Here is a 27,170-nt window from a genome sequence, read left to right on the forward strand (position 1 = left end):
CAATAAGCAGCAGGATTTGTCCGTGTGTTCTGATTGATATTAATCATCTGTTTTGTTTGTCACTGATGAAAATGAATGACTTTGTTGTGCTTGATTTCTAGTTTCTTTCTTTTCTTCTTTTTCTTTTTGTTTTTTAAAAAAAGACTATGGGTTTCCATTCTCTTACTGTCAAGTTATCCGAAGAAGTGTGCATGTCTCATGCTACTTCTGGCTGTGCATGCTTGTGTTATTTGCATGGTGAATGCATACCAGTTATGAAGCGGGGATTCTCAACTAGGATCCCTGCAATTATCCTAATATTTCTCACCTGCATCTACTCTCATTTATCAAACAAATGCATCACTGCATCATTGTGCCAAGCTTGTTCATTTTGTGACTTCTGGAGGATCACAACATTCTTAATATCCTGTCCGTATCTGAAGCATTTCACTTATCATAAATTGTTAGAATTGGAAAGGAAGCAATGGTAGTAAAAAAGGAATAGAAAAGTAGTAGATTCACAATTTCAAAATAATATGTAAAGGCTGAGAAACAAATCTCTGACTTTTGTTCCTTGCATATTTCCTGCCTTTTTCATTCGTAAAATACCGAGGAAGCTAATTGGATAGCGGACACATTGGCAAAACAAGGTGTTCATGGATCTGAAAGCTTTATAGCATGGTTGTAGCCTGATGTTTTCTGCTTTTCTGTCTCTGCTCTGATGCTTCTCAGCTGCTGTTTTGTGGAGGCTTCAGTCTGTTTGTTCCTTCTGTTTTCGAATGCCTGGGTTTAGCTTTGCTTTTAGTAGTTTGTTGTTTGTTCTTTGATTTGTTTTCTTTGTATTGAGGAATCATGGTATGGTTCTATGGCTGGTTTTTGGAGGTTTTGTTGCATCCTTGTTGATGCGTGCTGGTTTCCTGGTGTTTTTAGTGCTTCTGGTTTATGTTCTTAGCTTTGTTTGTCTATTGCATCGAGGTTTTTCCAGGTTTTTTTTCATAGCATGCAAACACTTAGATTGGGGTTAGTTTTGTTCTGGGTTTGGGTTTTAGTGGTGTGTGTCATGCTAAACTTTTCCTGGCTTTCTAATGAAACTATCTTCATAAAAAAAAAAAAAAAATTATATTCTAGCATTTTGCAACACTGAATTTGACCTGGTAGATCCTTGCAAGAGTGGGATATATGTTCGCTTATCAGATCATAAAAATACTGGTGATTAAGATATGATATTGCTTTGTCTCAAGCATTCTTGTTTCTTTGTATCTCTACACATTCTTTATGGGGCAAATCAACATGAAGCATTTCTCTTGTGATTTGATTTTTTGTGTGCTTGCTTTAGACATTTTTTAGATGGTGAAATTGATAAAGGTAGCAACTGATGCAACCACTAAAGGGCATTAACAAATATTCTTTCTGTACATGAGAATATTTCTCTCTTGTAGATTTATAGAGTTTGTAAACCACATCCCCCTCCTCACTCCTCCAGAATGCTTGAATTATAGAAATGCATCTGGCAAGCTCCCCACTCCAACCGCAGACAAATAAAACCCATATTAAAACATCCCTCTATCAAAATCTAAAATCTTGAGGGAAAGAAATAAAATAAATAAGAAGAAAGAAAAATTAAAACCAACCTAGGAACCTATAAATTTTACAATTGATTAGTTGTGTAACTAACAAAGCTAAGAGTAATCAACTATCTTCACATTGCAAGCTTGACTTATGTTCCGCAATGTGCAGGATATGAGTGTGTTGACAGAATCCACAGATTCCATGGATAGTTTGGCTGTGGGAGAGGTATTTGTTAGGATTTGGAATGCTATTGTCAACAGAGATCCTCCTTCTGTGCCCTTCTCCTCTTGCCTAGATGTGATCACTAAGGGTCTCGATTCGAGTCCATCAGGAAGAATTGAAAATCCTGAAGGTAATACTGCGATGTTGCTTGAATCACATCCAGTAATCACAGATTGCATTCCATTTATATCCACAGGAGCATACACTACCATGGATTCATAAGCATTTGTGCAGCAATCTTGCAGTACCCACAAAGGGTTCTCTTTTGGTTTCATTGTCTGCATTTGAAAAATTCATAGTAATTCAGAGTCATAGATAGAGAGAGATTTATTTATGAGGTTTAGAAGAACACTCACTTGTATAGTTACTGCATTGCCTCTATCCTTTCCTTTGGCTAAATTTGCAATGGATTGCACTGGATCTCCATTTGACATGATATCCCACTAAAATTTTAGCAGAAAAACATCACAAGGATCAGGGAATTTCGCTTTGCTTTGTAGTTTTAACTCAGGCAATCACATGTATATGTATACCTCATTTCTATGCGCATCGTCTCGCAAGAAATCAAACAGGACATGAGGAGAGACTGGCAACCATACAGATGAAACTGCACACAAGATCACTCCAGTTGGCTCACTGGGGTCATTTAAGTTCTTCCTGGAGGAAACCCTTATGTCATCTCCTGTTTTGCTTGTAACCTTGTTCCATGTATGGAAGCTTGATGCTCCAATAGCTCGACAAAAGCTCCAAGTCATTCTCTGTGCCAGTTTCAGAATGCTTTTCCTCCCAGCCAAGGTTGCAACACCTACTCTCCAACAACAAATCTACTTAAAAAAATTGCCATATATATATATATATATATATTTTTTTTTTTTTTAAGCCAGTGAGAAATTTTTAATTACCAGTTGAATCTTTTGTGGGAACATTGGTTGCCATGAAGAATACAATTCGTTCACACTGGAGCTGCAATGTTGCTACCCAATGCCTTGCACCAAAAGCAAGACCACTGTTCACAATGGTTCTGTACATTGTATGAACTGTGTTTTTCTGGCACTCCACGTGCTCGACCCATGTCACCTGAAAAGATCATCATCAACTTGTATAATTTTAAGCATGATTGTTGTTGTCTCTCTACACATAAATGTTGTCTCTCTAGTCTACACATAAATGTACCTTGCAGTGACCATTGGACGTGTCCTGAATTAAGCAGCCAGAGGGGCGTTTTCTGCACTTGACAAGGGAGGCATCAATATTATCTTCTACTTTGTCGACAGAAACATCAACAATTGCCCATTTCTCTGCGCTGATTTGCTTGGAATATCGGACAAAATAAATTTCTCTTGTGGGCACCATTGGTGTTAGCATTTGCACCTCTGCAAACATCTGCAACCAGTTTATTTTTAACAACACATCACTACATTAAATAACCATTGTAATCTATCTTGGAGGGCCATTGCAACAGATCAGCCATGGGCCACCTACAGATAGCAGTGATGTCAAAGATCCTTGACCTTTAGCTGAAGTTGGTAAAAATGATAAGTGGTCCAGCAAGAAGACACAGGCCCCTTATCTCTCTTTTAAAAAACCTTTGTTTATGTATAGAAAAATTTACTATCTAATTTTTATTTAAAAATATATTAAAATATCTTTAATCTTTTAAAAAATTTATTAATTAATTTTTTTATTAATTTTAATTATTAAATATTATAAAAAAATCTAAAATAAATCTAAAATATTCTGAAATACTAATTAATATAATTTTTAGAAATACAAAGGATCTAACTAATGAATTTTATAAATCACAAGCACTAAATTAATAGTAAAATATTTAATAATTAAAATTAATAAAAAAAATTAATTAGTAAATTTTTTAAAATGTTAAAAATAGACTAAATTTTTTAATATTATAGAAATTAAATAATATTTTTTTATATTTATTATTAAAAAATAATTTTTTTCTTTTATTTAAAAAAAATCCCACTCCCATACAGTACTCTTGATTTTGTGTTAATTAAATTTGTTTTTGATTTTTCATTTTAAAAAACAAGTAAATGAATATTTCATTAAATACCCAAATATACAACTTACCAATTGTACTCCACCATTTCTAATAGGACCTTCTCCATTGGAGATAACGTCAACTGTAGCTGCCTTGGCAATCAAGCATGGAAACATCTCTTTCCATTGATTCTGCAATAAACAGTTTTTTATTAAAAAATAAAAAATAAAAGAAGAAACAATTAAGAAAAATCCTTAATTAATTTACCACGTCACTAAAACTCTGAACTAGTCTTGGAAGATCTACGAACACAACTCCAGTTTCTCTGGAGGCTTCAATGGATCTCATTAGTCTTCCACTGTTACTAGGATTTTCAACTCCAAATTCCTTCATATATTCATCATAATTAAGAATCTCACGACCTGTCTCAACGCTCTTAATCCACAGTGGCTCCCCAGAAGTAGCCATTTTTATCAACTCTTCCATTGCTTGATTAACAATCTCCATTATTCTTGATTTCTCCAGCCCAAAAATCCCACTGTAAAAATCCAATGAGCTTCTGTTCTCTTGCTCGTTTCCGGCGGAGCACGACGGTGCTGCTCCTGGAGGGTACTTCCCAATAGCTGCTCGTAGTTTTTCAACCTATGATTAAAAATTAATGATTTCTGTAGTTAAGGATGCATGTGATTTGCATCAAGTATAAATTTTTGAAAATTGGATAATGGAATTGTTGTAATTTTGATTAATTGTAACCTCGGCTTTGAGTTTGGCGTTTTCAATACGTAATTGTTGTTCTTGAGTTGTTAAAGAAGTGTCTCTGCTAGTGGTAGAGAGGCCACAGTTGGGGCAGCAAGCTTTATTAATGGTCTCTCTCATGGCCTTATTTTCCTCTCTAAGCTTCTCCATTTCTGTTTTCAATAAGGAATTTTCATGTCTCTCTTGTATAGCCTGATAAAAATAGTAACAAAATGCATCATTTACACTAAAATCAACCTTTTAAATTTTCATTAAAAATTTAAACAGCTAAATGTAATATTTATTAAAAACACATTAATGTTTAATCAACTCTTACTTAAAAGATTAAAATTTTAGAAGGTGATAGCCTCTGTATACCTTAATTTGAGTTCGTCTGTTTTGGAACCAAAACTTGACTTGTCTGGGGGCAAGCCCTAGTTGCTTGCTTAATTGTTGTCTTTGTTTCTCATCAGGATGTGGGGACTCTTTAAATAGCCTGCATATTTAATATAATGCATTAATTGATTTAATTCAACACAAACCACTTTTTTATTCACTAACACATTATAAATATGCATTTCTTTTTTTTTTTTTTCTTTAAATTATGAAAAATAGATTCTGTAGACATCATATGCTAAAGTATTCTTAACCACAAAGTTTGCTAATTATTGTAATACACTCATGTATATGCTTTAATAATAATCAATTTATTTTCCCTAGCAAAACTGGAAATTTATTAAGTATTTCAACAATACTGAAAATTTATATAGTTCTTGTTTCTTAGACTTAGGCTTTATTAATTTATATTTCTGAATATTTGAAATGCTAAGAAATACAGAAAGAGTAACAGATTGGCTCTAAAATCAGCAAAACGACAACTAGCAATTACCAAATCCATGCACACTATATATGTCTATTGCCTGAATTTGCACCTATTTATAATTCAAAAAATTAATTAACTGTAAATATTATTCAATATACATATATATATAAGGAAAATGAGAGAGCACACGTACGCTTCCATTTCTCTGATCTGCTCGGTGGTGTGTCTGTGATATTTCTTTCTCTTCTTCTTCTTGTTTTTATCATCACCTCCATTATCATCATCATCATCACCATCATCATCATCATGTTCTCCTCCTTCAAACTCATCATCTGATCTTGATCTTACAGGCCCTGAATTCTCACTGCTAATCTCAACGTTACCTTCTCTTCTTCCTCCTCCGCTTCCCTCTTCCCCTTCCTCCACCTCCACAGATTGAGCCTCCGCCGCCCCGCCTGCATTCGCACTGCGGAATATTCCGGCCTGAAACAGCAAGAACACCCAATAAGAATGACAAATATTTTCACCCAGATAAATAAACACATCCAATGGAGTATATATTGGTGGGTATGAAGATGGAAGCCATGAAAGCGAAAAGAAGAAAATAAAAATTAAAGAGAAGGAGATTACAAGGCTGAGAGAGAGAGCAGGAGAGGCGAAGAAGTCTTTGGTGTGAGAAGTGGGTGGATTATTAGACATGTCGACACCGCCCATGGCAGAGAGGGGAGGCTCCCTTGGGTGGTAAAATGGTTGTTTTTAAGGAGCAAAGAAGGCAAAAATGGAGGCTGAGAGAGAGTGGGGTCTTAGTGATTTAAGGATATAAAAACAAAAAATGGAGTATTGATAAAGAGAGCAAGGGGGGGCTGGTAGGAGTTGACTGTTAGATAATGTTGTTAGTGGAAATGTGAATATCCAAAACATCCTAAGTATCCAACTAACTTTAAGCGGTTGAATTCATGAATCTACTCTTTCCAACGGTATTTTCCTGCTTCTCTCCCTGCTAGGAGAAACATTTATATTTAACCCAATTTACCCTGTACTCAAAATATAAATAAATAGATTATTTTATAAAAAATTTAAATAAAATCTATTTTTATATGTTTTAAACAGAAAAAGAAAAAGAGTAAAAGTAAAGAGGAGGATAGAGTCACAGCCAAGATGGAAGGAAATATATGAAAGTCAGTTGTTGCTTGATTAATGTGTCGTGATGTCATTTAAAAAGTAGAATTTATGAAATTGGGTCCAAGGTTTTTAAATTGTTTATTAATTTTTGATAAGAGTCAAATTCTTCTATCATTGAAAATAACACATCGGCTACTGACATGATGAGTGTAACAACAGTTTCTGCTTTAAATTAAATCAAGATTTAATTTTTATAAAATGAGTAAAATATTTATTATCTTTTAGTAATCGATTCCATGTAAATATAATTTAGTGATACATAATTATTTATAATTATATAAAAAATATTTAATTTTTTCTTATTATTATTTAACATTTGTACATTTGAATGCCCAAATTACCTAACAATATGTATGCAAATTTTTTCCCCCACAAGAAATTGATTTCTTTGCTTTTTGTGGGGAACTATTTAACTCAAAGAGGGGAAGCTAAAAAGAAAGTTAGGCAAAGTCAGCATTAAATTAATTGAAAGCAGTCTTTAACGCTACCAATTAGAAGAAGAGAGGGAGGAGGAAGGGGGTCCCAAGAAGGCTGAGCTACCAGGATTTTTCTGTCCAAAGTAAAGCTCATTTAATTTTGAAGGAGGTTCTCAAAGAAATAGTTATTTTTAAAAAATAAAAATAAAAAACCACAAGTTTTTAATATTTGAGCAGCATGTGTTAAGACTTCTATTCGCTCAAATTACAACTTTAAATTCTAAGAGGCTAGAACGTTAATTTTAAATTTTATTTAATTTACTAATTTAGATGACATATAAGATAGAAAGTTAAATTAGAAGAAAAACAAAGGAAAAATAAAATTATAAGTCTTATATTTCAAGAGTTATTTTCTTTTTCTTACTTTATTCTCTTTGCCTCATAAAAATATACGGACATCTATAATTAATACAAATTAAAAGATTATATTTAATTTAATTAAAAAGAATGACTTTTATTTAATGTTTTATATACTCTTCACTATTATTATATAAAAAACATATTTACAGAAAACATCTAAAATTTTTTATTATTTTATAATTTAATCTAAAATTTTAAAAACTAGTAAAGTTATTTAAAATTATAAATTTTATTATAATTATATCCAATCTTACAACTTGAATCAGAGAGACTATATTTTATTGACATAATAAGTAGATTATTTTATTATATTAATATACTACGTAAATAATACTATTAATATAAAAAATTTAAAACTTTTTATTATTTTATAATTTAATTTAAATATATAAAAATTAATATAATTCAATTCAAAATCTCTAAATTTATTTATTTTTGTTCTTATTTAACTTAGTACATAAAATTACAATTTTAATTTTTTTCTATTTCCAACTAGTTCCAATAGATATTATAATATGTCTCATATTTATTAATTTTTCTACTTTTTAAATATCTTATTAGATATCCATCAAAATAAATTTTATTATATTTATTATAAAAAAAATCATGTCAATGCAATAAAAAATAAAAAATATAATATTAATATTTATAATGTTATTAATTTTTTATTATTGCTCAATAATATAAATCTATCTGTATTTGAAAATATAAATACAAACATTGTATTGTATTAAGAATAGACATTATTAAAATCCAAAAGAATAAGAACCAAAATTAAAATATAAAAAGAAGTCATGTTATGATTTCCTGCACCAAACAGCCGAAAATAAAGAAAATTAATAGAATTTTAAAAATTTAATGTAAAAAATATAAATTTAGAAATTTTGAATCAAATTATATTAATTTTTAAAATTTTAAATTAAATTATAAAATAACAAAAAATTTTCAATTTTTTTAATCAATAGCATGTCAACAAAACTCATCCTTTCCCATTCAGGTTTTAAACTTAATATAATTGTAATAAAATTTACAATTTTATCAATTTTTAAAATTTTAAATTAAATTATAAAATAGCAAAAAAAATTAAAATTTTCATGTAAATAATTAAAAAAATCAAATAATTTCTATTATTAAATTATACCTGGTGAAAACATATTTTATTTTTTCAATATTTATTAAATAAAAACATATTACGAAGTTATTAATAAACTACTATTTTAGAAAAGAAAAAATGGAAGAAAAGTAATATAAAACTATTTTCTTCCTTCAAAAAACCAGTCAGAAGCTGATAAGGCTCATTTGAACCTTAATTAAAGTTAAAGATCAGGACAAGAGGGGAAAATAAAATGCCATATTTAGGCATTATCTTCTATAATTAAAGCTTTGGTGTTATATAGGTTATGATTGAGAACTGATCTGCTATTCAAACCCATCTCCCAATCATTTTTCAAAATTTTTCTCTTTCCCATTATCAGTTTTGTATGTTGTTAGTTAAGAATGGTAGTTCACATGAAGCAATCACATGATGCAGAATAAACCTAATTATAAAAAAATCTCATCTTAATCGATTTGGAATTCCTTTTTGGATTTCTCTCTATATTTTTATTATTTTCTTTTCGTTTGATTTCACATTTTTCTTATATATATATAAAAAGAATTCTCTGGAAAATCATAAAATAAAAATTATAGTTGATACTCTAAAAAGTTTAATTCTCAAACGATGAAGTATGAACAGAATTTAATTTTAGTGCAATAGATAGAAAATTATTGAAAATACTTGTAGTTATACTGAAAAAGAAAAAACACAAAGTAGAAAACAAGAAGTGTTGCAAGCAAAAGCCAAGAATTGCTTTCTTTATGTTCAAGACTTGAGAGTTTTCTTATGAAGCAAGTATTGGATCTTAGAACTTGAAATGATAGGAATCTTGAAAATTTTAAGGGAAAAGAGGAAGATGTGGAAAATGTTTTCATATACTAGTTGGCATGATGAATTTAGAATATGCTCAAAAGTGATCAGAAAGTTGCCAAAAAAAAAAAGGATAAAAATGCCAGTCCAACAAAGGCTACAATACAACTCCAAAATATCAGAAACAAAAGCTTCCACAGAAAATAAAGTGCAGACATGTCTAATTGATACCCAGCTGGATGATAGAAAGCTCAGAAAGTGAAAAAATAGGTAATCAGTAACCTGCTGGAAAAATCAGCAACAGTTCCATTCCAGCATAGCAAAGTATAGGAAGTCGATAGATTGAAAGGAAGATGAAATGCATCAAACATACACAATATAAGACATAAGTGTAATACCACATTTGAGGTTAACAATTGCTTTTCAGAATTTTTTTTTTCTTTGGATTATTACGATACTTCTATCAATTCATTCTTGTTCATTTCATCTCTTTTATAGAAGCATATGGTAATTATATTTTCAGTTTAAACAATTTTAATCGTTTATTTTTAAAAAGTAAAATAGACGCAGAAAATCAGATTTCATATATAAAAAATTCAAAATTCATCTGCATACTCTTCAAATATGCTATGAGTATGATCAGAACACACTGAACCTGCAAGAAGACTGATAAATGCTGTGAAGGCACCACGCATCACAATTCTGCATATATTAAATTCTGATTCAGTTTTCCTGATCACTAGTAATAAAACCCTATAAAACCAGGCCACACAAATATGAGTACTCTAGCAAATTGATTTATCACCATCATCTCATAAAATTCTAGCAAAGTGGAAGTAATAAAAGCTTATTTGTATTCTCTCTCTCTCTCCCTCTCATATCTTTCACCTTTAAAAGTTATACTATGTCAAACAAGAATCACAATACTATAAACACAATAAAAAATTGGGAAAAAAAAATCCAATATAGCAATTTGCATCCGCTAAGACTAAAAAAATGACAATTAATTAGAAATTTCCAATCACTATGCTGGATAGAAATTCTAACACGACACGATATCTGCATAGAACCGCAATGCCAGAACCATAGGGTCCATCAAATGCAGAAAAGACCATCCTTGTAAGCATGTTGCTTTATTGGAAAATGAGTCAAATAAAGATGCCTCGGAAAACTGTTAGTGTGCCATTAACATGAATTACGGAAGTTCCCGAATTATAAAAAGACTTCTAGTTGTTCTCCAACTTAGTGAGACAGTTAGATATTGAAGAGTAGATGACATGGTGGTTTTGGAAGTCAGGTAAATAACTAACACTATGTGAGATTTCTCACAGAGAGATGTGATGCTTATGCGTGCAATTTTATGTCACTCATTCATGAATGCCCATTGCTCAACGTTAGGTCATGAAAGTTTCAATGTGGAAGTAGATTCTCCATCTTCTTCACTTCTTTGTAATTGAACTATTATAGGTATTTCCTCAATCCTCTTCACAAAAGGAGTTAGTTGCAAAAGCGAAAACATGACAAAAAAAAGAAGAATGAAACGAAAACAAAAAACAAAAAGAAAAGAAACAATGCACAGAAATGTGCAGTAAAGAGAACTGAACCTAAATGAATGAGTTGGTGAGTCCTGATTGTTACTTTTGTCTATCCTATCATCAACTAACTGAAAAGATCACGCCACGGAATTACTTTGTGAAAAGTTATTTACATCATTTTAAAGTCTTAGCATCCAGTTTTATGTCAACAGTATTCTTTTCTAATCTATTCCCCTTGCCTAAGTTATTCAGGAAGTCATAAATTACTAAACAAGCTACTACCTACACCGGGATTCCTCCAAATCCAACACAATCAAGTGAAGTTAAAGTTCCATAAATTTATTGAGGTTACATATCGGGCCAAAACTCATTTATATAATATAGACAGTAGCAATAAAATAAATAAAAGAATTCATCAACACTGAATTCCAATGACCTCCATTCCATAGTTCAAATTTTGTGCACGAAATAATAACTACCAGTCCACAACTAACTCAAGCAATGCCTGCCCCCAATTTTTACCACTGATTTAGTAATTATAAAAGCAATGCAGCTGGATTATTACAAGATAAACTTATTTTAATAACACGGACATGCGTTTATCGTGACCAGTCCTCTCTGTAATAGTAATCCAATGATCTTATCCATACAAATGAATGACTCAGCAGATATTTATCTGGGAAATGTTTTTTTTTTTTTTTTTGGGGCGGGGGGGGGGGGGGGGGGACAAGTGCATGCATCGAACAGTACTAGGGTGTAGGGGTGTAGCACATAGAAATAACTGAAATATGATAAATCTATGTGACCACTCATAATTAAGTAAACAAAGCAACCCCATATTGATTACAGAGCAAAAATAAATAAACAAACATGAAAAAAGATACATAGTTTTTCACTTGTGGATTTCTGACTACTTTTGGGACATGTTAGCAGGGTGAATACGAAATTCAGGAGCGCATCCTTTGGTTCATTAATTGAAATCCATATATAGGGCATTGCAAAACATTCAATTAAGGGATTGCATAGGACAAAACTCAAGTCAGAAAAACAGCACTAAGAAGAAGTAATATTTGCCACAAATTTGAATATCTATCCAAGTGCTAACAAAGACCTTTTATTATTGGATAAATGTCTGCATGTTGACAATGTCAGTTTGCATATTAACGCAATGCACTTTAAGTATATACTTCTGTTCAACAAAAATGAGCTCTGCACAATCAAAACTAATGAAATACAAACAATTTCTGTTCACAGGTTTCTCTGGAGAGTGAAGAAAATGTTCAAAACGATGTTCTAGTGCTAAAGGCTTCCAGAACAGCAAGATCAGATGTGTGAAGACCCCTTGCGTTGAAAGGTTTCCTTTTGAAGAAAATGTCATTATAGGATTAGCCCCAATGCCCGTAGGACCAAAATAACAACCAGGTCACTATTTACGCCTCAACAACAAGAAAGGCATCAATGTTTTCTGATAGAATTTAAATTTGGAGGCAGGCACCAAATTCTAACAACAAAACTCATAATCTTCAAAAATAATGACCAAAGGACTCGGAAAAGAGTAACCTTCCAAGTTCTTACAATGCAAATAAGAATGGTGCCTGATGCTGGTGTATGGGGCACTTTGTTGAATTCATGTAAAATCCATGGGACTGTAGAGTTTGGGGAACTGGCACTTGAGAAGCTGATTGAACTTGATCCTAGTGATGGTGGCAACCGTGAGATTTTATCTAACATCTATGCTCAACCCGGGAAGTGAGATTGAATTGCAAAGCTGAGAAAAATGATGACAGATAAGAAAACTGCTTGTAACTGGATTGATGTGGAAAACAAAGTTCATACATTTCTTTCTTGGGATACTTCACACCCTTATTCTGAGGATATTTATGCTTAATTGAAGAGATTGGAAGGGCGAATGGAAGATGCTGAATATGTACCTAATACTGGATCAGTTTTCCATGATGTGGAAGATGAGAAGACCGGCATGATACTTGGGTCACAGCGAAAGGTTGGCTGTTGCATTTGGATTGATCAGCACTCCGCCTGGAACTAGACTTTTGATCACAAAGAAACTTAAAATTTGTGAAAATTGCCATGTTGCAGTCAAGCTGATCTCAAAAATTACAGAAAGGGAAATCATTGTCAGAGATGTTAACCTTTATCATCATTTTAGCGATGAAATATGTACTTGTGGTGATTATTTGTGAACTGAACTAGGCAAAATCATCGTACTAGTTTGGGTTATAAGATTCATAACTCAAGGAGTTTAGGCAATTATTTTGGAGCAGGAGCACTGAAAAAGTCAGGCTCGGAGGAAGAGGAATGATGGGATGGGTCTGAAAAAAAATTAGAAATAACAGTGAGCAAATACTCGTGGAAATTATTTTCTCTATATTTGAATCTTATTAATATTCATTTTAAACTACATATACCAATCTCAAAACTCAATTATTATTATTATTCAAGTGATACTTGAATTGATTTAATTTATAAATGTCCTTTTTTAAATAACTTTAATTTTAAAATTCTAATAATTTTATAAAAAATTTAAATTGTTTATTGAAGATAGAATATCCAAATAATGATTACAAAATATATATTTATATTAATATATTTATTTACATAAATAATTCGACGTTAATATTAAATATCTAATTTAATCCAATTAAACTTAAAACTCTTACCCTTTATTTGGAATAAAAAATTTTATAAAAATACAATTCAATTTAATTCTTTTCTAAAATTTTTGTTTGGATTAAAAGAATTTAAAATTTTTTAATTTGAAAAAGTTTCATTATATATAAAAATAAAATTATAAATAATTTTATAAAAATTTATTTAAATTTTTTTCTTGTAAAATCATTTATGCCAAACGAAGAGTTACAAATATTTTTACATAAATTTTTATTTTTAGTAATTTCATAAAAATTAAATTTATTTATTTAAGAAACAATTCTCAAATAATATTATAAAAATATATATTATATATGCATGTAACCTGAAACTCCAATAGATATTATTATAAATAACTCTAAAAATTCTAAATGTGCTTACGTATTACTTCAAATTGTTACTAGGGAAAAGAAGTATTACTTGAAATTGTTTTATATATACTTTTATTAAAATTGAATCAGATGAGATATTTAAAAATAATCAGACTCGTTATATTAAAAAATAGATATTTTAATATGGTTTTTGAAATAAATGGATAAAATTGTTAATAATAATAAAATTTAAAGGTTAAATAATAATTCATATGAAATTTTATTAATAAAATATATATATAAAAAAATTTTCAAAAAATTGATCTTTTCGGTGTATGGAGTAAAAAGCGAGTAGCTGCTCGCAGCCGTCCCCAGCTTATTGGCCAAATATTAACTCAAGCTGAATTAGACGAAGGCGCTCTCGGGTCTAAACCCGTCCCGTCGTCAAGAAGTGATCCCAGGTTCGTATTCGGGGCGTCTGTTCTTCTAGTTGCTCCTTACTTTCGTGTCCGAGAAAATTTATCGAACAACTGGAAGTCAGAAAATGATATACCTTCCTTTATGAAAATTAAGGATGACTCCCAAGGTTCTCTTTATCGGTCTAAAGTTTTGCGTTTGTTGCCGTAGATGTTTGATAAAATGTCTCACTGACAAAACTCGCTAATATTAGTCTGATTTTTTCCCCCTTTATTCTTTCAGTGGCTTTGGAATTGGATGATACTTACTGACAATGGGAAGTAAAGAAGATGATGTGAAGAAGGCGCAGATTGTAGATGCTCGGGCAAGAAATATTAGTCATAACGTTCGTTGCACGGAGTGTGGGAGTCAGTCCATTGAAGACTCTCAAGCAGATATTGCTATTCTACTCAGGAAGGTATTATATCAAGCATTATGATCCACTGCTTTATGCAAGTGATTCATATTCTTAGTGCTTGTTAGTGCTATAAATCTGTGAAACATTCCTATTGAAGCTTCATTCATCATTTTTATTAGTTGTTTTAACTTTTGAAAAATAAACCAGCATGTGGTGTGAGAACTTATGAGTGGCTTGCATTCAAGCGACATACAAGAAGTTTGAGGTATTAAATAATTGCTTATTCCTATTCTGGCGCAATCATTTTTTACTCTTGTGATCAATCCTAACCGTTCATCATTTTAAATTGTCCTGGGAACCCTTGCCATTTATCCTCCTTTTGCTATCAAGTTCAGTTCAGCTCTCAAATCCACTTGATGCTTGATCACTGGAATCCTCCTTTTCCCCAAAACTTGATGGATAATTCCTTTTCCCTTCAATGGAGCTTTTGAGCTCATATCAGTTCAAAATCCTGCTGCCTGTAAGAGCTTACTTTAAAAAGCTTCTTGTTTATTAGAAGATGTTGATGGTAGCTTCTAGTCAAGGTTATAGTCTTCAAACAATTTCTTTATGTTATAGTAATGCTATTTGAAATTACAAACCTTCCATGATGGTTTCAAATGGTTCACACCTGGGCTGGAGAGAAGCATTACTGGTCATGAGGAATTTAAAATGTTTTAAGCTAAGGTTCACATGCTGTTTTATCTGCATGGTACTGATACCTCATGCAACATAGGTGTGTTGACACTAAAGTTCTTAAGGAAAACCAGATGAGATTGCTTTTTTTTTTTCCTCCCCTGGAAACCCTGATCTGGGCTTGAACTTGTTTATTTTTATTTACCATTTTAGTAGTTTTCTAATTTTTGGAAATGTTATTAACAAAATTATATGATACTTGGGATATGTTGCAAGTTGAAATCTGCTTTTCTAATCTTCTCTGTTCTCTTCATGTTTATATTCCTAAATGTGTTCATTTTGATCATTCTTGTGATGTAGCTGATTCGCGATGAGATTCAAGCTGGGAAGACTGACAAGGAGATATACAAAAAGCTTGAAGATGACTATGGGGAAACAGTACTTTATGCCCCAAAGTTTGATATGCAGACTGCAGCCTTGTGGCTATCCCCGGTTAGTTTAAGAGCCTAACTTCATTATTAACAGTGAATTAGTTACTTGGAAAATTAAATATGAGTCCAATGTTTGGTCAAGACCATATCTAAATCCCCTTATTTTCAATTTGAAACAATTGTTTCTTAATTTTGTTTAGTCTAACCTTATGGTCATTGTGGGTGATCATAGCACCCCTTGGCCCCTTCATGGCTTTGGATTTCCCAGCAGGGTGGATTTGAAACTAACAAGGCAGAGAAAATGAATTCAAGAGCATGCTAGATTTGGAGAAATTGGAAAAATAATTGACCATCAAATTGGTGAAAATGATGTTGATGTAAGGGTGTGTCCATGGTTAAGCTGGCTGGCAAGGGGACAAGAAGGTGATCAATTGAGTACAACCAAAAGCAATTTGTTGAGGGGGTTCGCACATTTGGCATTTGGGGTTGGCATTTGGGTTGGGTTAGGGAGGGAGGGGTTGATCGGTTCATGCTCGATGGAGAATGGGGGGATTGATTCATTCATGCTTGAGGTTTCGGTGGGAGGCATTGGGTTCATGGATTGGCCTTCTGGGTTTGTGAGAGAGGAGGCAAGGTTTACACAGTAGTAAGATGGGCAATTCCGAATTTTAATTAAATATTTTATTTGTATTATTTGTTTATTTTGACCAAGCATTAATTTATAAAAACTTTTAACGGGATGATCATGTTGCTGAAGGACTTAAATTTTAGAAACCTAATTGTTTCATATAATAAGAGAATTTAAGTACTTAAATTTTAGAAACCTAATTGTTTCATATAATAAGAGAATTTAAGTGTGGTTTTTTTTATAAACATCAGGATTAAATTGTAATAAACCTTAATGTTTCTCTATAGAAATGAACTCACGTTAAAATTTGTGTCTGCGTGATAGCTTCTAGTTGCAGGTGTTGCTGGTGGAATATGGGCTTACAACAAGCACAGGCAGAAGACTAATGTGCACATCATGGCTTTGAACCTTGTGAGAGGTGTTCCATTAACCCCCAAAGAGAAGGAAACTATGCTGGAGATTCTTACACCTCCTGCCCCAGAAGGAGCTAGTCCTTCCTCTTGGTGGAGAAGGTGGCGAAATGGATAATGTCTTCCTTCTGATTGATAGGGATCTTAAATCTTTAATTGGCTTGGAACTTTATGCTGGGAGCTAAAGCAATTAGGCTGCTGAAAAGCACTGCTTGGTGTGGAAGGATTGCTAATTGTCAGCCTGGAGGGCGTACTGGTGAGAGAAATATGTTTATGGAAGGATTCGGGGTTGCTGCTTAGTAATTAAAGGAAAAAAAGTACTATTTATATATTTTAATTCTTATTTAAATTGATGAATGAAGGAATTAACTATTTTTAACTTCAGTTTGACGTTTACTTGAGTGATTAAATTTAACATTGAAAAATTGATACAAGTAAAAGATCAATTTAATATCACTTATGTTATTTAGAATGCCGAAATAATTCGAATTAACTTGTTCATTTTAGCTATATATATTTTAAAATAATTGGATAATAATTTTAGCTACCTGTTTTTTTTTTTTTTTAAAAAAGTTTAAAATAATTGGATAATAATTTTAGCTACCTGTTTTTTTTTTTTTAAAAAAGTTGTGTATGTATGTATGTATGGTTTCCTCTTAAAAGATCTAAATATTTTCCTTATTAAAGTTATATTATTTTTATTAACCGCTTTGTATTATCATATGAAATTATTAATTTAAAAATGAAGTTTGATTTCAAATTATATATTTAGATCAATTACAGAAGCAGACAAAAAAAAAAGTAGAAATTGCAACATAGACGATAAACTTCAACCACATTATCGAGTAAGGACGTAGTATACTGATTATTATTTTGAAAAAAAAATAAAACCTTTGTGTTTTCAAGTATATGATTAAACTTTTGACAACTCTTCTCCTTCTACAATCTTATCATCACCTTTATTCGTACTGCCTAGACTATACATTTTTTCTTCTTTTTGGTTATCATCCCCAATCTTCGGCAGTTGATCCTTGGAAGGACCATCTGCCCAACTGCATAACATAAAATACAACAGATTCACAAAACTCATAATTGCAAGAAGCCTGTGGTACTTATCATAATGACCCTTGTTAATATTATCATGAACCCATCCATCTTTGCCTCCTTTCGAAGTAATTTGATTAACAACACTGAGAATAACAGTTGCCAACAAGTTTACTACTGTCGTCTCTAGTCCAGATAGAGCACCAGCAATACTTGAGATACTTGAGAGATTCTTTGAAAACTCAGAGTAAAAGAACTGTAATTGGCCTACGGAGTTAAATGCTTCTGCTAAGCCATTCAAACAAAATTGTGGTATGAGCCATAATGCAGACATCTTCAACACTGCTTGAGGGTTGTTTAAATGCCCTTCCGTGATTGCTTTTCTTCGTCGAGTATTCTCAACAATTCCTGCAACTACCATAGCCATGCAAGAAAAGAATAAATCGATTCCCATTCTCAATTTAACACCGAATCTCACTGGCTCACCCTTTATTTTTGATGCCAAGGGAAGATTACTCTATCATACAAAATAACCCATGATATTATAGAAATAACTAAAAACATAGCAAAAGAGCCTACTGGGATTTCAAAATTGGAGGTTAGGTGTCTGTCCATAGAGATAGCTTGAAGCATTTGTAATGAGTCTTGACTAATGTTTATCGAGATCATAATCCCTGTAGACCATCTTGGGATAACTCTAATGATAACTTTGAGTTCTTCTACTGTTTCTATTGTGCAAAGACTCCATGAGTTTGATGCTGATCCATCTGGAGCTAAATCTATGATGCAAGCCTTGTTCAAGAACCTAATAACAATATTTTTTTTTATTAATACTAATTAATGCATTGGTTTCTTTAGTTACTATTTTAGTTATTTAATAATACTTTAGATTCTCAGTTTGTAAAATGGGTTCTAGATTCTTCTTGTGATAATACTTGCTATATGAATCTCTTGGTGGGAATGGAACTTTTCTATTCTTGTAAACAGCCACGAGGACTTGGGTAAATTCAAAGGTAGACAAACTTAATATTCTTGTCTTAAATGTATCTAAAATGAAGGGTATGGTAATGAGGCCACCTTTTCTTCTCATAGGAGAATGTTGATGGGTTAATTAGGATAAAATAATATTTAAATTGGGTTAAAAAAAATTCCATTAATTATTTTTCCTAGCCGTCCGGATTCCAAATATTCTATTCTGTATGTGTGTTTTATCTGCAGAACGTTTTTGATGAAGACAAACTGTATATTTATTGAAATGTAATGAAGTCTTCTAAGTAAATAGTTTGAACTCTGGAATTAGCCATCAACAATTGGAGCTCGCCCTAGGGAGCTGATCACTAATGGGTAGGCCTGAAACCAGTGAGATTGATGGAACAACGCAGCACTCGGCTCCTCAGCCTGCAGAAGTTGCACCACAGACTTGGCATCAAGTTGGGGAAAATATTCAACCTGGGATTCTTCATCAAGATTATTCCTCTACAGCTCCAGTGGTGCTTGACAATAACATAGTTCTTGGACATCCTTGGACGACAGGATTATTCGACTGTCATGAACATCAAACAAATGGTAATTTATCTCATCGCCAATTGACAAGTCCTCTCATGTGTTAATTTAATTTATAATACAAATTTGTAGTCTGCCTTGCACTTGGCAGCTATTATGACAGCATTTTTCCCTTGTGTAACATTTGGGCAGATCGTGGAAGTCCTGGATGAGGGACAATTGAGTAAGTTTCCTCGATTCCCGAGTCCATGCAAGTTTTTCCCGTCGCTAATAATATTAAGACATGCTGTGATTACTTACAGCTTGTCCTTTGGGGAGTTTGATCTACGTAATAATGATGCCTAGCTTGTGCTTTCAATGGATTATGGGCTCCAAATACAGAGAAAAATTGAGGAGGATTTATAATTTGGTAGAAGCTCCTTACAGTGATGTGATCTCTCACTTCTTCTGCCCATATTGCTCTCTTTGTCAGGAGTTTAGAGAGCTCAGAAACAGAGGACTTGATCCTGCTCTGGGTACTTGCTACAATTTTTTTTGAATCAATTCCAATCCATTTTGTTTAGAAATGTTAAAGGGTATAAAAATAATTTAAAAAGAAGGAATAAATTTTATTAACAGTGGATTTTGATGATAGGATGGAATGGGATACTTGCTCAACAACAAGGAAGACATTATCATCATGAACAAGTAAATGTTCCTCCTCCAGGTCAAGTGATGTCTAGGTGACAATGTGACCTCCATTTGCTTATGAAGGTTGTGCAAGTTCCTTCAACTAAAATTCCTTTTTCTTATGTTTTGATTTTATAAACATTATGCCTAAGACCATCTGTAAAATTAGAATAAGGTTAGAAGTCAGGAACTTTTGTGTAGAAACTTCTAGTTCCATGATCTGTCCAAAACATTGGATGATTGGTCGAGCGCATGGATTTTATCCTCAATTTTATCGAAGCCAGTCTCAAGCAACTTCAGCTTCAGCCTTGTTCAATTTCTTTTGTTTTGTTTTGTTTTGTTTTGTTTTGATAGAATTGCTACTAACTAATTAAATTATTTACAAATACTCAACCTGCAAAACAATGTATATCAATCAATAGCAATTCATAAATTTGGTTTATTATGTATTCAAAATACATGAAAATAAATTTTATTTAATTTTTTTCCACAATACTAATTATTAAAATAATTATTTCCTTTTAGTAATTGTTCCATAAAAAATAAATGAATTATTTTTTTTAAAAATAAATTATTTTTTGTTGAATCACTACTTATCACTTAAAATGGTTTTTTAATAGAATTAAATCACTAAGATTAAAAGCTAAGAAAGTTTAAAAAAATTGCTCAGAATAAAAAAACTCTTTTAAGTAGAAATTTTTTTACTGTGTATATATATTATTAATAAATAAATACAATATTATTTAAAAATTATATTATGTGTGAAAATTATTATATATCACAATATTATTTTATTTATTAGTGGGTGCTTGTAAAAATTTATGTAGCATTTATTTATAGAAAATAATTTATATTTAAAAAAATATTTTCTGTGAAAGTTTTTTTTTATAATAACTTTTATAAAAAATATTTTTTAACGAAATAATTTATTTTTTATTATTTAATTTTAATTTAAAAAATAAAATTTTTTAATAAATTTATATATAAAGGTTTAATAAGGATGAAAAATGATTTTTTTTTCCTATTAAAATGACTTTTTTCCCTCTAATCAAAGAAAATATTTCATATTCCAAACATGAAAATATTTTCCTGAATTAATTGATTGGTTAGTATCCAACCAATAGGAGGACTAGTCAAACAAGAAGACTTCGTCTTCTATTCAAGATGCAATTGAGTTCCAAGGAGAGAAATGGAAGACCAGAGTCTACAGAGATCCAATAACTGGCTGGAAGGTCTATCTAAGGGTTTATGTCATGAACTGGAGCTCTTTTCTCTCCATGGCCTGAAAATTGTGCAGGCACATCGGGGTTTTATACGCTGTAGTTTCGTGGTCTCCAATCGCATATGTGTTAGTTTTTACTTTCTTCAACTTAATTAATCTTCTTGTTTGTTCTGTTTGTGGGAGGTTGTTTTGTTTGATTTTCTACATGATTTTTAGGATGGAGATGGGAATTGGCATGTGGGTGCTTTGGCTACTTTGATTGATGATGTTGGAGCTGCTGCTATATTCTCTTTGAGTGGCCACATTAAAGCATCTCTTGATTTCAGCATTTCTTTTTATTCTACAGCTAAGATTCATGTAATTTCTTCACTTCATCTCTTTTTCTTAGTGTTTTGTGATTTGGGGTTCTTGGATTTGTAAATTGTTGAGTAATACTTGTATGAAGTTCCTGGGATTTTGGGTTTTTTTTGGGTTTGTAAATTGTTTGAGGAAATACCTATGTGAAGTTTTGGGTATTTGGGAAGTCTAATGTATACTAATGATTGACAAATAGGTGATGCTAAGAAAAAACACATTCCAGCCATTGCTTATTAAAAAAAAAAAAATTCACCGAAAATCATGCTTAATCAATGTGGAAAAGCTAATACTCAAGTGATCATGTGTTTGTCTTTGTCTCGCCTCTTGTACAGCTCTTAGTTAGAATACTGTTAAAATACCTACTAATTGGTTTGAAGTTTGACCTCTCTAATATAATCAAGCTGTTTCCATCAACTACACAAGTAGCCTTGGTGCTGTAAAGGCAATTTTGATAGATTAGAGTAAGAAAAAAAATAATGCAATTCCTATCATTTCTTACTTATTTAGAACTTTTGATCTTATGTTATGAAAATATGGCAGGACAAGGTGGAGATAGAGGCAAAGGTTGTAGGAGAGAAGGGAAGGCTAATGTCAGTAGTTGTGGAAGTAAGGAGGAAGGATAATGGAGAATTAATTGCTTTAGCTAAGCAATGGATGGCCTTCCACAGTATTGCAAGTAAGTATTGAGCTTAAGACCAGTTATGCTTGATATGGTTTCATGTTCTTTGAATTAACTGGGTTATAGAGAAGAACATAAAATTCAGGCATCATGGTTTTGTAATGCTATGCATTTCACATAATATCAACACATACGAGGATCATGGTTTTGTAATATATTGATGATAAAATCCCAATTCAGTTTGTGGCTTTCTTCAAATAGTTGGTCATTGTGCTATGATCTCTTCACTCAACCATGGCTTTCTGTCAAAGGGTTTTATTTTATTTTATTTTATTTTTCTTTTTGGATACTTATATAAATTGCTAGTAAGAATTAGAGAAAGGAAATTGCCAAAACGGTCCTTGTTGAGTAAAATTACAAATATGCCCTTATATAATTTAAATTGATTAGTAAAAATAAAATGATAAAATAATAATTGACATGATATTTTCTTTCTTTATTTATTTCTTTTCTTTTCTCCTCCCATCCACTTAAAATTATATATATAATGATTTGTGAACATGGGATGGGATGCAAATTTCTCTAAATTTTCTTTAATAATATCTTCCTCAAAGGAAATTTATATAATGTTACAACTCCATATAATGAATATTTCTTGATAATTGCAGAAAGTACCCATTACTAATTGGTGATTCATAAAATAGGATAGAAACTTTTCACCATAATACTAGTGGAAGAAATCCCACTTTTACTTTGAAACTTTGAGTCAATATTCAAATTAGCCCAAAATTAAATATTTAGCCCAATTAACTCAAACATTTTCGTTTAAGATGAAATTAAAACCTATTTGGCGAAAATATATTAAAATAATAATTTTTAAATATATTAAAATAATAAATGAGATTTCTTAATTATCCACATTTTAACCTTAAATATATATACCACATAGTAACTATAATTTTAATTATATATAATGTTTAGTAGTTTTTAATTTCACTTATCCATGCTATTTAGTCTTTTTAACTAAAATAAACAAATAGATTAACTTTTTTATAAGAAAAAATCTAACAAAAGAACTAAAAAAATCTAATTTTACAAAATGTAAATTATATTTTCAAAATGTAAAAATTAATTAAGTAGTTAATTGTTATTAAAATAGATGTACTTTTTACGAATATTTTTTTGTTTATTTTAACTTTGTAAACTTTTAAATATTTTATTTTAAATTAATTAATTTTTTAATTAAAAACTTTATAAAATTTAGAAAGAAAAATGCGAAAACTTACATACAAATGATAAAATTAAAAAAATATATAATTTACATAATTCAATTAAATAAAAAATATGAAAAGAATATAAATTTAATTAACAAGACTCTTGTTTAAAAAATAAAATATAATTACGTCCTCTGTAATCAAAGGTTTGAGATTATGTAAACATGCTCTCAATAGCATTTCTCTGGATATTATAATGTAGAATAACAGGATTTACATAAATTTTGGAAAAATCATTAATTCTTACAACAATTTTCACTATAAATTACAACGACTCGACTATTACAAAATTCATAAAACAAACATATTATGCCACTCTAATTTAATGTAATATAATTAATTTTAATTATATAATTATCCTGTTTGTACTATATAATCTCTCCCTTATCCTGATTGTGTCTAGTTTCAGGTTTCTTTGACCGAGACAGATAGAGGGATACAATCAATACAGATGACAAAATTCAACCCCGATTCTCAAAAGAGCACGCAATGTATTTTTTTCTTTTTTGAAATGGATATACGAAATTAATCCATCAAAGTAATACCTTAATTAAACTCTTGATACATCTTCTCCATCGATAACTTTATCATCATATTTATGTATTATTCTTCTTCCTCCTGGTCATCATCTCCGAAATTTGACGATTGATCTTTGGAAGGACCATATGCCCAACAACAGAATACGAAATATAGCAAATTCAAAAAACTCATAATTGCAAGAAGTCCATAGTACTTGTCATAACGACCCTTGTTAATATTATCAGGAACCCATCCATCTTTGCCTCCTTTCGAAGTACTTTGATTAACAACACTCAGAATAACAGTTGCCAATAAATTTGCCACTGACGATCCTAGTCCAGATAGAGCACCAGCAATACTTGAGAGGCTCTTTGGAAACTCTGAATAAAAGAACTCTGATTGGGCTATAGAGTTAAATGCTTCTGCTAAGCCATGAAAGCAAAATTGTGGAATAAGCCATAGTGCAGACATCTGCACCACAGCTTGAGGATTGTTTAAATGCCCTTCCATGATTGCTTTTCTTCGTCGAATATTCTCAACAATTCCTGCAACTACCATTGCCATGCAAGAAAAAAATATACCAATTCCCATTCTCAATTTAACATCGAGTCTCACTGGCTCACCCTTGATTTTTGATGCTAAGGGAATGATTACTCTATCATAAAGAACAATCCATGCTATTACAGAAATGATTAAGAACATAGCAAAAGTGCCTGCTGGAATTTCAAAATTGGGAGTTAAGTGTCTGTCCATAGAGATAGCTTGGAATACTTGCAATGAGCCTTGACTAACATTTATCGAGATCATAATCCCTGTGGACCATATTGGGATAACTCTGATAATAACTTTAAGTTCTTCTACTCTCTCTACCGTGCAAAGACTCCAAGAATTTGGTTCTGATCCATCTGAAGCTAAATCTTGTTCTGGGTTTGTGATGATGCAAGCCTTGTTTAAGAACCTAACAATAATAAATTTTTTTTATTAATACTAATTAATGGATTGGTTTCTTTAGTTACTACTTTGAGTAATTTAGTAATACCTTAGATTCTCAGTTGGTACACTGGATTCTGAATTCTTCTTATGATAATACTTGTTGTATGCATCTTTTGGAGGGAATGGAACTTTTCTATTCTTGTAAGCAGCCACGAGGACTTGTGCAAAGCCGGTAAGCAAATTCGTGCGTTCTTTTTGCTTGAAGTAAAGTGGAGAAGCAACAAAGAATAAAAAAACAGACAAGAACATAAGAATTGCAGGAACCGCATAACCGACTTTCCAACCATAACGTTCTTGGATATAAACAACTACTGTCATAGACAGAAGAACAGCAATGGCTGTGCAGGCATAGTACCACCCGAAATAGCTTTCTAACAGTCCTTTGTTTTTGGAGTCAGATCTTTTAACCAATTGATCAGCCCCAAATGCTAAGGAACATGGCCTAATACCACCAGCGCCAATAGAGACTAAGCCCATAGAAATGACAAGTATAGCCATTTGGAGTGTTGTTGGGTTTTCACATATTTCTTGGGTCATTTGGTTGCACTGGAGAGGTCTCAAAAACGGAATCATGGCTGTTAACCACATAAGGATCGTTCCCTACATCAAAATTTATGTGATTAATTAGCATCATAAAATAACTCATTTAAAAGATAGTAGATGAGATTTATATTTGTTGAGGAGAATTACCAAGAGACTGAATGTTGAACCTATGCCAATGGTGAGAAAGCGACCCAAGTATGAATCAGAGATTAAAGCACCCAAAAGAGGTGTGAAATTTGTAGCAGCATTCCAAAGGAAGATTGTAGTAGTAGCTTGGGTTACACTCATGTGATATTCTTTCGTCAAATAGAACACCATGTTTGGTAAAAGTCCATGGCTTGCCACTCTCTCAAAAGAATCATTTGCTGGTTAAAATTAATGATACACAAAAATAATTTCATTATAAATGTTTGCTTATTTTCTTTCTAGTATAAAATCAAAGATAAAACAGATTTTTTTTTTTACGTACCTAAGATGAATGGTATAGTAATGAGACCACCTTTTCTTCTTCTTGTTGAAGAATGTTGGTGGGTAGTCACTTTTCCTGAAACATTACCCTTTTCTACTTTCTCCATTTCTCCACTCTAGCTTAATATAAAAAACTAGAGCGGAGAACAAGGAAGAGAGTAAGAAAAAGGAGAGAAAGGGAATAGAGAGGGAGCTTGCAATATCTTTTATCGAAGTGCATGCTCAATTTATATATATGTTTTATTAGCCATAAAAGGAAAATTCTTTGTTTACTAACCATTGGCTGGTTATAGGCAAAAATAGAAATAAAAGACTATTTTTATTAAATGAATATAGTAACAGTTAAATTCTTTTCCTGTGGTACATTCGTTTATGTCAAACCATGCATATATAGTATATCTTCAAACAGAATAAACAACCTGTAAAGAGTTAATAAAAGCAAAATGCAAGATTTAGCTAATTCTAGACATTAGAATTTCTAAGAGATTAGAATTCCAGCATTTCTAGTTTCCTTCAAAATTATCTAAAACTTTTGAGGGCAGAATTCATGGGAAGTCTTGATCCCCATTTCCTTGAAAATATTTCAAACTTTTTAAACCATTTTTCACTTAATTCAAAATAATTAAATTTATTTATTTAATAATTTTAAACTAGATATTATATATTCTCATATAATCTGTTAAACTTTTAACGCTTAAACAATAGTAGTCTGTTTCTTCTTCTAAAGATATTTTTATTAGAACCTATAAAATTTTCTGAAAGAAATTTGAGCTAAATGCTAATAAGCAAGAACTAAGGGCATCATTTCAATTTTAATTTCAAATTCAATTTCATTCTTGCCAACTAAAACTGGAATTGAAAATTTTGTTTAATTAATTTCAGTTTGATTTTAAACAATTTTGGTTCATTCTAATTTCAATTCCACTTTAGTTTTAGTTTATTAGGTCTTTGTTCCTACATCAAAACTTACAATATTTCCATGTTCCTTTTTAAGAAAAAAATAGACATAAATTCAATTAAACTGTTATATTTTTATTCAAGAGCTAAATAAATTTAATTTAAAATTTTGGCCCATTAAACTTTTTAAATAAGTCATCATCTAATATAATATTATTTTTTAATAATAAAAATATTTTTTATATGATAAAACTTTATTTTTATAATTTTAAAAGTTATTTATTATATTTATATATTTTTTAAAATTTTTATGATAATTAAAATACTAAAATTTTGATAT

The 27,170-nt window shown here is 31.2% G+C and overlaps 5 protein-coding genes and 1 pseudogene across 7 annotated transcripts; 3 read left to right on the forward strand and 3 right to left on the reverse strand.

Annotated features, from left to right (window-relative positions):
- Nucleotides 1–1,335: 1,335 nt before the first annotated feature.
- On the reverse strand, nt 1,336–6,164 carry LOC110614159 (homeobox-leucine zipper protein GLABRA 2). The gene is made up of 11 exons (XM_021755650.2): nt 5,958–6,164; nt 5,521–5,810; nt 4,883–5,000; nt 4,523–4,717; nt 4,037–4,411; nt 3,859–3,960; nt 2,944–3,153; nt 2,673–2,847; nt 2,304–2,575; nt 2,127–2,213; nt 1,336–2,048 (listed from the first exon to the last, which is right to left on the reverse strand). The coding sequence occupies exons 1-11, from the start codon at nt 6,039–6,041 to the stop codon at nt 1,659–1,661; spliced, it is 2,298 nt and encodes a 765-aa protein (XP_021611342.1). The 5' UTR covers nt 6,042–6,164; the 3' UTR covers nt 1,336–1,658.
- Nucleotides 6,165–14,091: 7,927 nt separating this feature from the next.
- Nucleotides 14,092–17,106, forward strand: LOC110612880 (cytochrome c-type biogenesis CcmH-like mitochondrial protein). Of its 2 annotated transcripts, none has more exons than XM_021753716.2 (4): nt 14,092–14,225; nt 14,464–14,638; nt 15,614–15,745; nt 16,637–17,106. In XM_021753716.2, exons 2-4 carry the CDS (start codon nt 14,495–14,497, stop codon nt 16,838–16,840), a joined length of 480 nt encoding a protein of 159 aa, XP_021609408.1. In that variant the 5' UTR covers nt 14,092–14,225; nt 14,464–14,494; the 3' UTR covers nt 16,841–17,106. The 2 variants fall into 2 exon arrangements, with proteins under 2 accessions (XP_021609408.1, XP_021609409.1); XM_021753717.2 differs by having other exon boundaries at nt 14,210–14,350.
- Nucleotides 17,107–17,635: 529 nt separating this feature from the next.
- LOC110612687 lies at nt 17,636–18,856 on the reverse strand (annotated as a pseudogene).
- Nucleotides 18,857–18,997: 141 nt separating this feature from the next.
- LOC110612881 (protein PLANT CADMIUM RESISTANCE 8) lies at nt 18,998–20,229 on the forward strand. The gene is made up of 4 exons (XM_021753718.2): nt 18,998–19,332; nt 19,421–19,492; nt 19,572–19,784; nt 19,904–20,229. Exons 1-4 carry the CDS (start codon nt 19,107–19,109, stop codon nt 19,993–19,995), a joined length of 603 nt encoding a protein of 200 aa, XP_021609410.1. The 5' UTR covers nt 18,998–19,106; the 3' UTR covers nt 19,996–20,229.
- An 849-nt stretch (nt 20,230–21,078) lies between these two features.
- Nucleotides 21,079–23,976, forward strand: LOC110613593. 2 transcript variants are annotated; one of them, XM_021754808.2, is made up of 4 exons: nt 21,079–21,286; nt 21,377–21,517; nt 22,058–22,193; nt 23,814–23,976. In XM_021754808.2, exons 1-4 carry the CDS (start codon nt 21,128–21,130, stop codon nt 23,840–23,842), a joined length of 465 nt encoding a protein of 154 aa, XP_021610500.1. In that variant the 5' UTR covers nt 21,079–21,127; the 3' UTR covers nt 23,843–23,976. The 2 variants fall into 2 exon arrangements, with proteins under 2 accessions (XP_021610500.1, XP_021610501.1); XM_021754809.2 differs by having other exon boundaries at nt 23,820–23,976.
- A 37-nt stretch (nt 23,977–24,013) lies between these two features.
- LOC110613589 (protein NRT1/ PTR FAMILY 1.2) lies at nt 24,014–25,783 on the reverse strand. The gene is made up of 3 exons (XM_021754801.2): nt 25,613–25,783; nt 24,969–25,522; nt 24,014–24,887 (listed from the first exon to the last, which is right to left on the reverse strand). The coding sequence occupies exons 1-3, from the start codon at nt 25,781–25,783 to the stop codon at nt 24,014–24,016; spliced, it is 1,599 nt and encodes a 532-aa protein (XP_021610493.2).
- Nucleotides 25,784–27,170: the final 1,387 nt, after the last annotated feature.

Source organism: Manihot esculenta, chromosome 4, assembly GCF_001659605.2.
Source record: "Manihot esculenta cultivar AM560-2 chromosome 4, M.esculenta_v8, whole genome shotgun sequence".
Classification (NCBI taxonomy): Eukaryota; Viridiplantae; Streptophyta; class Magnoliopsida; order Malpighiales; family Euphorbiaceae; genus Manihot; species Manihot esculenta.

Coding starts and splice junctions, on each gene's coding strand:
- LOC110613593 (XM_021754808.2), top strand. CDS start 21,128: ATGGAAGACCAGAGTCTACAGAGATCCAATAACTGGCTGGAAGGTCTA. Junction 21,287..21,376: donor TGGTCTCCAATCGCATATGT/GTTAGTTTTTAC, acceptor CATGATTTTTAG/GATGGAGATGGGAATTGGCA. Junction 21,518..22,057: donor ATTCTACAGCTAAGATTCAT/GTAATTTCTTCA, acceptor AAAATATGGCAG/GACAAGGTGGAGATAGAGGC.
- LOC110612880 (XM_021753716.2), top strand. CDS start 14,495: ATGGGAAGTAAAGAAGATGATGTGAAGAAGGCGCAGATTGTAGATGCT. Junction 14,639..15,613: donor TTGCTATTCTACTCAGGAAG/GTATTATATCAA, acceptor CTTGTGATGTAG/CTGATTCGCGATGAGATTCA. Junction 15,746..16,636: donor CAGCCTTGTGGCTATCCCCG/GTTAGTTTAAGA, acceptor TCTGCGTGATAG/CTTCTAGTTGCAGGTGTTGC.
- LOC110612881 (XM_021753718.2), top strand. CDS start 19,107: ATGGGTAGGCCTGAAACCAGTGAGATTGATGGAACAACGCAGCACTCG. Junction 19,333..19,420: donor TCATGAACATCAAACAAATG/GTAATTTATCTC, acceptor TGCACTTGGCAG/CTATTATGACAGCATTTTTC. Junction 19,493..19,571: donor CCTGGATGAGGGACAATTGA/GTAAGTTTCCTC, acceptor GATTACTTACAG/CTTGTCCTTTGGGGAGTTTG.
- LOC110614159 (XM_021755650.2), bottom strand. CDS start 6,041: ATGGGCGGTGTCGACATGTCTAATAATCCACCCACTTCTCACACCAAA. Junction 4,718..4,882: donor ACAGACGAACTCAAATTAAG/GTATACAGAGGC, acceptor TATTTTTATCAG/GCTATACAAGAGAGACATGA. Junction 3,154..3,858: donor GAAATGGTGGAGTACAATTG/GTAAGTTGTATA, acceptor AACTGGTTGCAG/ATGTTTGCAGAGGTGCAAAT.
- LOC110613589 (XM_021754801.2), bottom strand. CDS start 25,783: ATGGTGTTCTATTTGACGAAAGAATATCACATGAGTGTAACCCAAGCT. Junction 25,523..25,612: donor GTTCAACATTCAGTCTCTTG/GTAATTCTCCTC, acceptor ATTTTGATGTAG/GGAACGATCCTTATGTGGTT. Junction 24,888..24,968: donor GTACCAACTGAGAATCTAAG/GTATTACTAAAT, acceptor TATTATTGTTAG/GTTCTTAAACAAGGCTTGCA.